General features: G+C 32.9%; 3 protein-coding genes and 1 non-coding gene across 5 annotated transcripts; 1 reads left to right on the top strand and 3 right to left on the bottom strand.

The window, feature by feature from the left end:
- Positions 1-1,231: 1,231 nt before the first annotated feature.
- On the bottom strand, positions 1,232-1,576 carry LOC106311467. Its single transcript, XM_013748652.1, has one exon. It carries the CDS (start codon positions 1,574-1,576, stop codon positions 1,232-1,234), a length of 345 nt encoding a protein of 114 aa, XP_013604106.1.
- Positions 1,577-3,646: 2,070 nt separating this feature from the next.
- On the bottom strand, positions 3,647-7,115 carry LOC106312534 (polyadenylate-binding protein RBP45B). Of its 2 annotated transcripts, none has more exons than XM_013750096.1 (6): positions 6,777-7,115; positions 5,714-6,161; positions 4,613-4,671; positions 4,389-4,519; positions 4,186-4,282; positions 3,647-4,076 (listed from the first exon to the last, which is right to left on the bottom strand). In XM_013750096.1, exons 1-6 carry the CDS (start codon positions 7,029-7,031, stop codon positions 3,900-3,902), a joined length of 1,167 nt encoding a protein of 388 aa, XP_013605550.1. In that variant the 5' UTR covers positions 7,032-7,115; the 3' UTR covers positions 3,647-3,899. The 2 variants fall into 2 exon arrangements, with proteins under 2 accessions (XP_013605550.1, XP_013605549.1); XM_013750095.1 differs by having other exon boundaries at positions 5,696-6,161.
- A 60-nt stretch (positions 7,116-7,175) lies between these two features.
- Positions 7,176-7,247, top strand: TRNAW-CCA. The gene has a single exon. It is a non-coding gene; the product is annotated as a tRNA-Trp (tRNA).
- A 747-nt stretch (positions 7,248-7,994) lies between these two features.
- LOC106309360 (putative F-box/LRR-repeat/kelch-repeat protein At1g11620) lies at positions 7,995-9,134 on the bottom strand. The gene has a single exon (XM_013746391.1). The coding sequence runs from the start codon at positions 9,132-9,134 to the stop codon at positions 7,995-7,997; it is 1,140 nt and encodes a 379-aa protein (XP_013601845.1).
- Positions 9,135-13,794: the final 4,660 nt, after the last annotated feature.

Genomic DNA, 13,794 nt, shown 5'->3' on the forward strand with positions numbered 1-13,794 from the left:
AAAACCCAGAAATGAACTATTATAGTTCATATCTAATATATAATATTAAATTCATTATCTTTAAAAACATTATAGTAGTTTTATACACATAAGTAGATTTTGTATAATACATATTTCTATTTTACAAACATATATAATTAACATAAAATTTATACACGTAATTAGATTACAAATATTTTGAAACACACAATTCTACAATGTACTGATCTTTATATCTTATTCTAATTAAATTTTAACAAGAAAAAGAATTAACAAACAAATCTCACGGTTTAGAAGAACATTTTCAGAATCAACAAACGTGCACGCCTAAACAAATTAGTGAACAAAAAAATTAAACCGGACACCAGACGTACATATGCCTAAACAAATTATTGAACAAATGACGGGTTAATAAACTATCAACAACAAAAATTATCCCGCGCTTTTAAAGCGCGGGTCAAAATCTAGTATTATCTTAATAGTCAAATTTTTCAACACTTTACTATTTACATTACCTAATAAAATGAAAAGTTTTACAGCATCATACTTTATAATTGAAAACTGAACAAACTTAATAAAATACATAAATCTCAAAACTCAAAAAAATATAAAAGTGTAAAATAAATGTGAAACATATAATACTTTATAATAACATAATCCAAAATCTAGTTGGTTTTAGATTGTAAGTTCATCTAGCTTAACGCCATCCTCGTTTAAAATAATAATACAAAGTTATATTGATGAAAAAAAAAAGAAGATCAATCAAGCTCCATATCATCCGATTTTGTGGGAGGAGAGTTTCATTTCCCAATGTACTTGCACGTCCTGCAACACATTCAAGATCCTTTCCATCACTTAACAAAACATCACCCTACTTGGTTACATCGTTTATATGACCAAAGTTTAAAGGGTATCATTCACCCAGCACCTGATTCTTGAATGTCTATGTGATTCTTGTTCCGTGGCTTTCTCGTGGAGCCACCTCTCGGCTTTATTACATTCACTGAAATTTCTTCGTTTGAATTGTATAAAACAAGCCCAGTTCAAGTTCCATGTCTTAAAATTATTTTTGCATAGTCATATATAAATAATGGTTATTATTATTTCAAATTCAAGATTTCGTTCCTCTTTTTATGAAAGAAACAGAACTCAAGATTTTTTTTTATTGTTGATCTTCTGTACGTAATAGAGATCAACATACAATTCAAGAAAAGAAAAAGATAAATACACAAGACAAGAATGTAAAGAAATATCAAACTTCAAGACTGAAAATAGGCCTAGGTAGTCCTTTTGTTGCACCACCGTGGAACATCTTCTTCAAGGCTCTCACGCCGCTTTGAGAATGCTGTCGAATTCCGCCAAAACTTACGGCGGATACTACGCTCCGTCGCAGCTTAGTCAAACTCTTTCCGATCTCCACCTTCAACCTTAAAAGCTTCATCCGTAGAAACGACGAGGAAGGAGAAGAACGCCGAGAAACCAAGTCCACTTCTTGAAGCGTTTTGTAAATCAAGAACTTGGCTCGTTGGTGCAACACCTCTTCTGGATCTTCCTTGTGCACCTTTGAGTACATGCATGGCCTTTTAAAGAGGGTCATTTTCTGGCTTTTAGTGTTTTTCCGATGATGATGATCTTTTGTGAATTGAAATATAGAGATCTCAGAATGAAGAGAGGAGTTGAAGATGAGAAAGTATTTGTAGTAATGGCATTAGACAGTGCTGGTGCACTAACTTATAATTTGTACGGTTGTACCCAAGTTATATGATTTTTTTAATTAGAATAATTACAGTTTTATTTGTAAGTCAAACTAGATTTTGATCCGCGCGGATTATTTAAAGCACTAATAATTTAACAAATAGCTTGTTAATTTGTAAGAATTTTATGTATTTAAAATATTTTTGCATTTAAATCAATATTTTAAAATTCAACCCGAACATGTGGTCAAATCGGTTAATCCGGTCATCCGATAACTTTATTTAGGTTTTTAAAAATATCCATATTTGAAAAATCATTAAAACCCGAGACTAACCCTAAATCCAATGTGATTTATATCATTATAGTTTCATAATTTTTACCTTTTAATCTAAATTTTATAGCTCATTGTTTTGCAATTTTATGAAATTATAACGTTTCTACAAAATTTTGATAGAGAAAATGATAGATATAAGATAATTAACAACTATAAATATGTCTTGATCATATTACTCCCTTTTATATTGTATAATTAATTTTATTATAATTATGTTGTGTAATTTATCTTGTTAATAATTTATATTATAATTGGTTTAAATTTCTTGTTGAGCATTTTTATTTATTTAACATATATTTTGAACATTTTTCATAATTACTTTTGTTATTATATTTATTGTGCAATGTATAAAGTTTATATATATATATATATGTAATGGCTATTATTGAATTATTAAGTTACCTAAATAAATGATATAACTATTATTTAGTAATATAAATAAGATAATCTGTTAATTTAATTAATTTATTATTGATTAAAATGTTTTTGTAGTATTTAAACATGTTAAAATAAGTTCAATTTATATTCATTGTTTTATAAATTATTTGAAATTTTCAGTTATTTAATTTATCTAAATGATTTGAAAGAAAATTGTTAGAAATTCTTAAAAAGATGAGTTCTAATGTTTTATTTAGTTTGGATACAGGATTAGTTTTAACGTTGTTTGGAAACATGACTTATAGTATAAAGTGAAAAAAAATATTGTTTGGATGCATTGATAGTAGTATAAAGAAATTAAATTAGTGATTTAATGTAGGTTTAACTATAAAGTAAAAAGATGTATTTAATTAAAAAACTTACAAAATAAAGGTTAAGTCCAATCCAATGTTTCTGTTTTAATAATATAGATCATTAAGATAATAAGATATCCTTAAGATATACAAAATAGTTTGACTTCCAGCTAACAATGCATAGTAAATGCATAAAATCGTCCTAATTATTATTTGCAATATGAGGTTGTATAAGGGTATTACTATGTATTATATATGCTTACAAGATAACAGTTTAGTATATAAAGCATTTCAATTTACGAGCTTACCGCCCAAAAATACATATGAAATATTTTAACATTTTTTTAATCTTTATTTTTTGTCAGCAACATCTTTTTAATCGTATATCCTGATCACGCATATACTCTAGTATATCTGTGTTAAAAGTTAAAACAAATCGTTGACCAACGGTTTTTATAATTTAGGAGTAATATACCGATCATTATGCTTCATGCATACAGTACTTTTAAAATTTGTTTTATAAAGCAGTCATGAGTTTGGAGACACATGCCACCCTGCCTCTAAAAAGACCTCTAAAGACAGAACTTGGGTCAAATCAAAGATGTCCCAACTATTCTAATGCTGCTTGGAGACTATAGTTGTGTTCAAGATATATTTTCTGTCCACAAGTAGTATCTAGACAGGTTTTATATTGCGGAATCAAATTACAATCTTCTTTATTAATAAACCTCGAGTTATGTGATAATCTCAAAACACACATGCTTAATTACAGTATAACTGAAACTCCTAAGCTTAACTTAAAAACCTGGAACATAACTCCAAAAGTTTAACGTCAAAACGCAAAGTACCAACTCATTGACCATATTAAGTTTTGTAGCATTCAAAACTAACACTACTGAAAAATATATATAATGAAAGCTCAAAATCTTATTATAGCGATTCATGTTCTAAACTCCTAAAGCAAGCAAAGGAAAAAAAGAAAACAGAAGCATCACAAAACATTATTAAGAGTCAAATCTCTTCACTCCTTCAGTATCAGTGTTGAGCAAAAGAAACTCTCCTAATGAGAGAGACAGAGAGATAGATAAACTGTGTCTGTGAACATGTTCATTACAAAGTACGCAAACAACACACACTGAAGCTAAGAACACTCTCGCCAGCTAGTAGCTGAACCCCACTTGTTGCTGCTGTGGCGGTTGCTGCCCCACCTGTGGTGGCTGCTGATACCCACCAGGGTAGCCTCCGTAGTACGCATTAGGATCTTGCGGCATGGAGTACCCATAATGCTCCTGACCTTGTCCATATCCACCGTAATAGTACTGACTCGGATCAGCCGCCTGGAGAATCGAAACACACAAAAACATAAGGGTCCATTGACCAAAGCAACGCAGTAAGATAAGCGAGAGAAGTGACTAGAAACGTATGCAAAGGGGAATCATCAATCACCTGTTTAGATGAAGGACTTCGTCCCCATGATAGCCTAACGGTTGTTCCTCCCAACTGCGTTCCATTCAACATTCGAATTGCTTCCTCTGCGCAGCTTCTGATAATCACAAGACACGTGATTAAACTGTTAGGTTGATACTCCAAAGCTTGTTATATTATAGGCTCAAAATGTGAAGAGTTTCCAGCAACAACAGTGCACTTACTTCTCAGAAAACTGAACGAATCCACAGCGCTTTCCGGCAGGTATTTTCACATGAACTATCTCGCCATATTGGCTAAAGACATTCTTCAGATGATCATCCGTGATAGTGGGATCTAATCCACCAACAAAAACCTGCATATAATTTATAACTTGTCAGAGATTACCACCTTGGACGATAAGCCAAGCGGGACACATATATATAGTAGGAGAATATATATAACCCACAGTGGTGTTATTTGGATCATTATCAGTTGGAACCCCTGAAGCAGCACTCTGGTATGAATCTGCATTTACAGGTATATCAGAACGGAGTAAGTATCAGTAAATTTCACATGCAATATGGCTCAAACTCCAAAAGGAGAAATAGTATTCTCTGTCTGTTGACAACAAAATTGCAAAAACAAATGAATAGGAAGTTAACGGCAATCAAGTATTGTCAATACGTATAGGAGGAGCTTGCCATTTGCGAGCAATACGAATGGATATGAGTCACAACCACACGAGATGAGCAATCAGATCAATGACAATCACAATTGCTTCACATTTCTCCCAAGGCTTTTCGGCAGCTAATATAGGGTAGGTGAAGATGCTAACTAAAAAGGTAGTAGAACATATATATTTTGGACAACCTAAAGAGGGATAATAATAGCCACTACTTAAGAAATTTGTAACAATGTAGCTAGGAGCTACAGAGACTGCCACATCCACGACCATTTTGAAAATAGTCAAACGAAATCTTTCTCACATAAATGCTAAAACGACGCGAACTTCTAACATCTAGACTCCGGAAGCAGTAGAAAGGAGTTTGATGTACAAAACAAAAGTATAGATTAAGTGAATAAGTACTTTAAGTAAAGCGGAATGAAATAAAAAAAAAAAGAAAAGTAGATACATAAGAATTGACTTGTAAAGTAACTGGAAGAAATGTTGTATTGAAAAGACAAGTGGCTGAAGTAAAGGAAAGGGCTAATAGAGGACAACACATGAACTTTAAAACTGACCTAAGCATGGGGCATTCAATCAGTTCCAGGCCTCAAGATGATTAGAGAGCCTCTTGACTCCCCTGCTTTGACACAAACTGGATACAAAAAGTGTGCTTATAAGATTTCTATCCATTTTAGCTTTAACATAATTTTACTGTGGCCTGAGCGGTAAATACAGAATGTGACTTCAGAAAACTAGGCTTGGCTAAACTGAAGGAAACCTAGTCACATAGATACTAAAACCACAACAAAACAAAAACAAATCATAGGAATGGAAGAGCAAAGCAGTTCTAAAATAACATATATCATTCAAATCTAGGCATACCTCTTTGACCAGACACACCTTTTTTACTAGCAGCTGGCCCAATCCTCATAGGCCTACTCGAACAAGGAACACCGTTCATCTCGCTCATGGCACGAATCTGCTCACTCTCATCAGAAAACCTAACGAAACCGTATCCCTTCGTACGCCCAGTGGCTCTGTCGATAACAACCTTCGCACCTTTAACCGAAGGATACGAGGCTTTGAACGTCTCTAGCAAGACGTAGTCCGTAACATCAGCGGCGAGATCACCAACGAAGATAGTGTAATCAGGCGAGTCGTCACGTTTGTCTCCTGAGCCCAACGAGGCCCAGTTTAATCTGAAGAGGTGGTCAGGAAGGCCAGGGATGGGAGTGTTGTTGTATGTTTGCAAAGCTCGTTCAGCAGCAGCGTGAGATACAAACTCGATGAAACCGTAGCCTTCAACTTGAGAGGTTTGCTTGTTCCGGATTACTTTAACAGAAAGAACCTGCGAAAATAACTGACAGTGTTAAACAAAACATGTCCCAAAACTCGTTAACTCACTGTCACAAAGACAGTAAAGTTGTTGAATTTGATCCTTATATTCGTAAAATTCCAATCTTTCAGACAGAACACGAACAGTGATGACAAACACGAAACTCATTTAACTCACTGTCACAAGACATTAAAGTTGTCGAATTTAATTCTCAATATCACTAAAGATCAAACCTTTCAGACAGAAAACGAACGGTTATGAAGACACTAAACTTGACAGGACACAAAACTCATTAGCTCACGGTCACAAAGACATCAAATTTGTTCGGATTTGATCTTCATGTCCGTAAAAAATCAATCTTTTAAACAGAAAACGAACAGTGACGAAGACATTAAAACTTGACAAGACACAAAACTCATTAGCTCATTGACACAAGACATTGAATTTGTTCGATTTCGATCGCGATGTCCGTAAAAATCCAATTTTTTCAGACATAACACGAACAGTGATGAAGGCATTAAAGTTGCCAGGCCACAAAACTCATTAAATTTGTTCGATTCTGATCGCGATGTCTGGTAAAAATCCAATCTTTCAGACAGAACACGAGAAGAGAGGGTGTTTTATTACCTCTCCGGTGTGAGCAAAACAACTGTAGAGGAAATTCTCATCCATCCAGAACTGTAAGTCACCGATCCAAAGAGTACGGATCTCGTCGGCGGTCATAGGCTGGCTTGGTGGGGCCGCTTGTGGATTCCACATCTGTGGTGGAGCAGCTCCAGGCATGGCGTAAGGAGGCGGTTGCTGGTAACCGTAGTGCTGTTGAGCAGACGGAGGAGGAACGTGGTGCGGAAGGAGACCTCCGGGTGGTGGGTGCTGCATCATGATCGGAGGAGGATAAAAGATAAGATTTGGGAGAACTCGGATTCTTTTAGACCGTACGAAACTGTGATGATGAAGAAGAAGATAACAACAATGTGCTTTGATTTGGATATGGTTTTAAAATATATTATTACGCTTATCTGCATCGGATCCGTGGCGCAATGGTAGCGCGTCTGACTCCAGATCAGAAGGTTGCGTGTTCGATTCACGTCGGGTTCAAAACCCCGGTTTAAACATGGTCCTAACTTTTTTTGTAAAGCTAAAATCGTTTTTAGATTCAACACAACAACGGCTGATCTGAGTTTTTTAAATATTATACATACGAGCGCTGTATATCTGGTGTTCTGGTCCAAGAAAACCGTTGGAATAGATTTTTAATTTAATAAATCCAGTGTGAACCGGTATAAACCTTAGGTCTCTCCACCGTCGGTTCCATAAAACATCATTAACCTTACTAATTAATGGCGTCTCTCAATGACGACTGGCTACAAGCACATGGGACTGGTCTTAACTTCTCAATAAAAATATTGTGGTTGAGACTAATAGCTTGCCTCTATGAACATTTTTTTTTTATCACATAACACCATGCCCGGCTTAAAGTTTTCATGGACCCTATTCAAACTATGAAAATGGATCCTGATTAACTATGTAGTTTCATATTTTGTTGTACATTTTATTTAAATTAGACTCTTAGTTGTGAATTAAATGTGTTATAAAAATTGGACCTCGTGTATATGCACCTTGGGCAAGAACTAACATATAACCTTGGGCACATGGCAATAACCGCCACTGTAATTTGATTGTCAAAATAGTATTTGGATGACCTAGACAGTCCAAAGAAACTAGTTGAGAATATTTGTCAAATAACAAATTTGCTAATGGAAAAAATGTAGTCATAAGATAAGAAGTTTGAAACGTAACACAAACATATATATACTCACTCCTAATTGCTCCTTACACCTTAAATCATATTGAGAAATCTTTCTTTAAAACAAAACCTAACCTTCTTTTTGCCTCGTCAAAACCTGGAACCGGAAGTAAGCTCGGAACATAGTAGCAACCAGAACCAGTAATTAAAAGATCCATAGATAGATTTTCAACGTTTTGGCACTGATCATCATCCTTGTCCGCAATGTAAACTTTAATATACGTTATGCCACGAATAGATATCACAAGCTTACCGTTATTCTCAACGAAGTAACTTGGATATTTAGGAAACATCGATGATTCAGGTATTGAAACTGTCATAAGCTTACTCCAATGCTTCTTCATCACCCATAAATATATCTTACCCGTTACGCGGGATTCATGTAACAAAGAAAGTTTATCTCCTCTGAAAACTCCCAAGGAAAGAGAGTTTTCCAACTTAGATGATCCAATGGCTGAAGGAGGGAGAAACAAGGTCTCAAATCTCTCTTTAGAGAAATCAAAACTCTCTATTGTCTTGCATGTTTTACCTTTTACATAACCTATCCAATAAGGTGTTCCTCTCAAACAAACGCTTGACTCTGGCCATTCTAAGAACCCATCAAAGTTGTTATCAACAACCTTCCAATAATCAGATTTTAATTTGTATACTTTGATACTTGAATCTTTAGACTTGCCACAACGAAACCTAACCATCTTATAATCATTATCACATGGTGGTCGGTTACTACTAACGTATCCAAGACCATAAGCATCTAAAGAATGGTCCATCTTGCCATATTTGATCCATCTTCCTTGTTTCAACAACGGATTCAAAACCAATAGCTTGCTTCTCATGACATATAGCAATAGACCATCACAATGATACATGTTCATCACCAATAAACTCGAAGATTGAAGAGGTTCAAAAGCATGCATATTCAAACGGGGTTCGTTGAGTTCGTCAAATTCTATGCCTACACAAGAAACTGTTGAACCCGATGAATGAGAAGCTAGGGTAACGTCGTTGAAGACTGTGAATTGTTTCTCACGGCCACGCATGTTAAACAAGTGCTTGTTGATGAATCTCGGCTCAGAGATTAGGGTTTCCCACTGCTTGCAAGTGCATCTGAATCGTTTAAGAGATTTAGATGGAACCCACGAGAGTATCTCCTCCACCAAATCAAACGAAAGTTCCATAGCCATCGTCTGATTATGACCTTTTGATTGTTGATTTTAATCATCAACCTGATGTGCCTTAATAGCCACGAAGAACTTAATCCTGAATGCTGAAGTCCATTTTGTCAGATTAAGGCCCAATATAAATCCACGTATATTTCTACTTTCTTACTAAGTAGATTAAATAAATTAAAAATTGGGCAAATCACCAAAATAGCACATTTCTAAGTTTATATCACAAAAATAACACTCAAAAACTAAAATGGCCAAAATAGCACCTTTCTAAGTTTATCCTTTGAAAATTTTAATTTTTTTTATTTTTCAAAATTTGAAATCTTATCCCCAAAACCTCATTTCTCAACTCTAAACTCTAAACCCTAAACTCTAAACCCTAAACCCTAAACTCTAAACCCTAAACCCTAAACCCTAAATCCTAAACCCCACCCTTTAACTTTAAACCCTAAGTTTGTGACTTTTGATAAAACATTAAGTGCTATTTTGGTGATTTTTGACCTTGAGTGCTAGTTTGAGAACAAAAACTTGATTTAGTGCTATTTTTGTCTTTTTCTCTTAAAAATTACCGACATAAGAGTTTAATGATAAATCAATGCCAAAATATTTAATTTAGATTTCAATTAGTGGAAAACAAATAAAGGTTCGGTATAATTTTGTGGCAATCACCGTAGCTTACTGGTTAAAGTTTAAAAATTTTTACATCTAGATTTGGGTTCGAATCACAGACTATGAAATTTCTTGCAAATTATATGAAATCTAGGAGGTTTACAAGAAATCTTCAACATGGTGCAAGTAAATCTGGTCAGAAATTAATTTTCATATGACGGTTTAGAATAGTATTGTCGGTTGTCGAATCGTCTATGTAATATTTTTTATAATTGTAATGTCATAATAATCATCGTTATAATAAAAGAAAACAAATAAAGATGAATTATCATACTTCAAATTTGATGCCATTTATGTTAACTCTTTTTGTCGGATTACAAACATATGGATCTCATTATATTCCTCGCATTTCTTTGTAAATGAAAATAATTCATTCTTCAATTCAGATGTGGAAAGGATTGAATACTAATTTATATACTTTTACTTATTCCTTTTCTCAATTGAATTTTTATTCACTATTTTATTTATTTTTCCGTTCAATTAATTTGTCACCAAATGAAACCATAATCACATATAACTATTTTATAAACATTTTGTCTATGATGATGAATTGATGATACGTTTATCTATCGATCTATCTATATATATAAAGAAGGGTTTCCTTCACTTTTAAGCCATCCACATCAGATTCTATGTCACTAATTCGAAGTCTGTAGTGACGACACGTGTCACGGTCAATCAAAAATCAATGTTTTATTAATCCTTGAGTTTAATGGGTTTTACGTGTTTACTACGGTCCAAATACATTTTCTCTAAAAAAACTGTATATGAAACTTAGGAAAAGTGGCCGTCAAGCAACAATTCCCGTTCAGTCAACTGTCAATAGAAATTTAACGGTTTCACCGGTGACGAACGATTTCGATCAATGTTAGTTGGAAGCCGAATAGACTTCTTTAATCTGGCACGTTACGGAAATTAACTTGGTACATGCATCTTCATTAACATTCACATTAATACCTACTCACTATTTCTCACACGATTTCACATTCAATGAATCCCTTCATTAATTCCTTTGTGTTAATCATCCATTATAAATATGAAAGTTTTCTTCCAACAAAATCATTAGTTCATTTCTCTTAATAAACAACACAAAAAGGTGATAAAAAAAAAGATTTGTTAAGCCCATGATTGTACTTAACGGATTATGATAGAAAAGTGATAAGAAACAGAAAAAATGAGATGAGAAACAGAATAAACAGAGAAGAAGAGAAAATAGGAAGACGATAGAAGAGGGGAGATAACTTTTTTTAATGAACCTTTTTTTAAAAGATCTATTTATCTTTAGCTCATAATAATTTCAACATCTTGGTGTTGATTTTTCATTACTGTGGCTCCCTGAAAGGTTGTTGGCCCTGATCTCAAGGATACAACAGTTAGTGCATACACTTATGAATATAGAATCCTGTGTGAGTATGCATGATTGTGATTTGTGAGTATATTTCAGTTACATTTTTTCCATACCGACTACTGGACTGTGAATTCTATTTATGGGTGCTTCTGTGTGTCCAAAATTGGTTGAGTTTTGATATATACATAGAATGCATTTTTCTTATTATACTTCTAAGTTTGGAGTATGCATATATAACAATAAAACGAGGACGGTGGACGAATGAGCTGAGTGTGGAATACTAAACATGTTCTTATATGAAATTAAAGCGTTGTAGTTGTCCAAACACTAATTATACCTTATTTAGAACACTCACTTCCCATAACATATATACTCTGTTCTCGACAAATGACACTTGCTAACCTAAGTAAAAAAAATCACAGCTTTGACACATTCAGAAGAAAATTCGTCAAATAGCTTAAAAACAATAGAACAATACGATATGAAAAACAATAGTTTCAAATATATATATATATATATATATATATATATATAAATAATGTTTCATTTGACATTAACCTAAAATAATATTTTAGCACATAATTAATAATATAATATCAAAGACATAAATTTTAAAAATATTCATAAGAAAAAATATAATCTAATATTTTTGTATTAAAAATTATTTTACTTATTATCAAAATAATTATAATTACAGTAGAATAAACAAAGAAAATATGTAAAACTATTATGTATTCATGAACATTTTAATATTAAGATGATCATGATCTATAAAAAGAATAACAAAACATATGCAATAAAAGTTAATATCACCTTAAATTTTAAGTAAGCTAAACATTTTGAAATACTCTTTAACTGATATATTTATGTATTTTTGGTTACTAATACGCCCATAGCGGGAATATATATATAGAGAGAGAGAGAAATTATGCTAATAGTAAAAATTAGTTTTTTTGTTAATTTTAAATTAAGAAAATAGTATATCTCATATACATCTCTTACAAATGTAAACCTAAAACACAAACCACAAATCATATAAAAAATAATAATTTTGATTACAAGTAAAGTATATCCCGTCCGTAGAGCGGGCCAACCCTAATAGAATAAAATATTTTTTACGTCAACTATTTTGTCTATATATGATATGATGAGATACATACAAAAAACTACTATAACCTGTAATACTTTGTGAAGCATGAATTAAGAACCTAACATAATTTTGTTTTTTAAATTTGATAACAGTTTTTGATGAATCTACGGAAAAGCAGCTTCCTCGATCCTCATAAATTGAGCAAATTTTGAAAATAAATAAAAGAATACTCTAAGAAAACGAGCATTTTCATTTTTTTCTCTCTTACATGCTGGAGAAACCGTGCGAAAATATTTTATTCACCGGAAAGGTACTTATAACTTAGAAGATCCGGACTTACATGCTGGAGAAACCGTGTGAAAATATTTTATTCAGCGGAAAGGTACTTATAACTTAGAAGATCCGGAGTTTGTTGACAAAAAAAAAAATCTGGAGTTTATATTTATTTATTCAGATTGGTTGTTTAAAACAATTTTAGGCCAAATGTGTAATTGAATATCCATCAACCTTCTAGGCCGTGTATGAAAAAAACAAGTCTTTGTCTTTTCTTGAGGAGACAACTTTCGAATCATTGACCAATTTCAGACTTGAAGGACCGACCAGTTTTTCAAAATTTTCTTCATATCAAAATAGTATAATATTTTCCCTTTGTACCACATATCCTATGCTTGTCAAAATCAATACTGGATATGGTATGGTTAAAATTAGGAAAATTTAGCAAAATAATTTTGATTACAATACAAATTTGATATGGGAATTTGTTATTCTTTCAACATTTATTAATCAGAATTATTCTTAATACAGAACCATATAGAAAAAACTAAACTTATGAATGAAATCTCTCATACGACAGGGAATAAATGTGTCAAAAACGTCTAACTGACAAGTGCCATTCATACATACGTAAAAAGAAGCTCGTTAAAAAAAGAAGTAAAATCTTCCTAATCTAGTTTGCCCTAAATTTAATGCATGGATGGCCCAGTGTCAGGCTTGGAAGGTTAGAAAATTTATCTAGGGTAAGAACGATAATGTGTCCGTTCGTTCACTAAGTGAGCCGACACATAAAGTTTTGATAGTGATGAGACCATTCACTATAACTTTCATCGTTTTATTTTATATACATACTTTCGCCATATTGATCCATTTATATCTTAGTTAAGTACCGTATCTAAGTAAGTATTATGACCGTTTCTGTTTATAAGAGTGTTATGATGGGTTTTAAAAGTATATTCTATGTTTTTATATGCTCCCCCTCCCCAAAGAAATGATATATGTTCTTTCATCGAAGTTAATGTTATTCACCGTACTACTGGTAGCCCCAACAAATTTGGGTGGAATTTAATTGACCAGCTCACACGACTGACAATTTCATTCACATTTGATAGGTCTGCGTCAGCTTACCAATTTCTTTTTGGTACCTAAAGAAAAATTTATAGTTGAATTTAGTTGAAAAAAGAATCTAAATATTAATTCTCTTTTGACTAGACTATACACACATTACATATCTACAATGCTTTTAATAATAAAAGCAAAAACGCCATTCCAAAATCCTAATCCACATA

Source organism: Brassica oleracea, chromosome C8 (assembly GCF_000695525.1).
Source record: "Brassica oleracea var. oleracea cultivar TO1000 chromosome C8, BOL, whole genome shotgun sequence".
In the NCBI taxonomy this organism is placed as follows: domain Eukaryota; kingdom Viridiplantae; phylum Streptophyta; class Magnoliopsida; order Brassicales; family Brassicaceae; genus Brassica; species Brassica oleracea.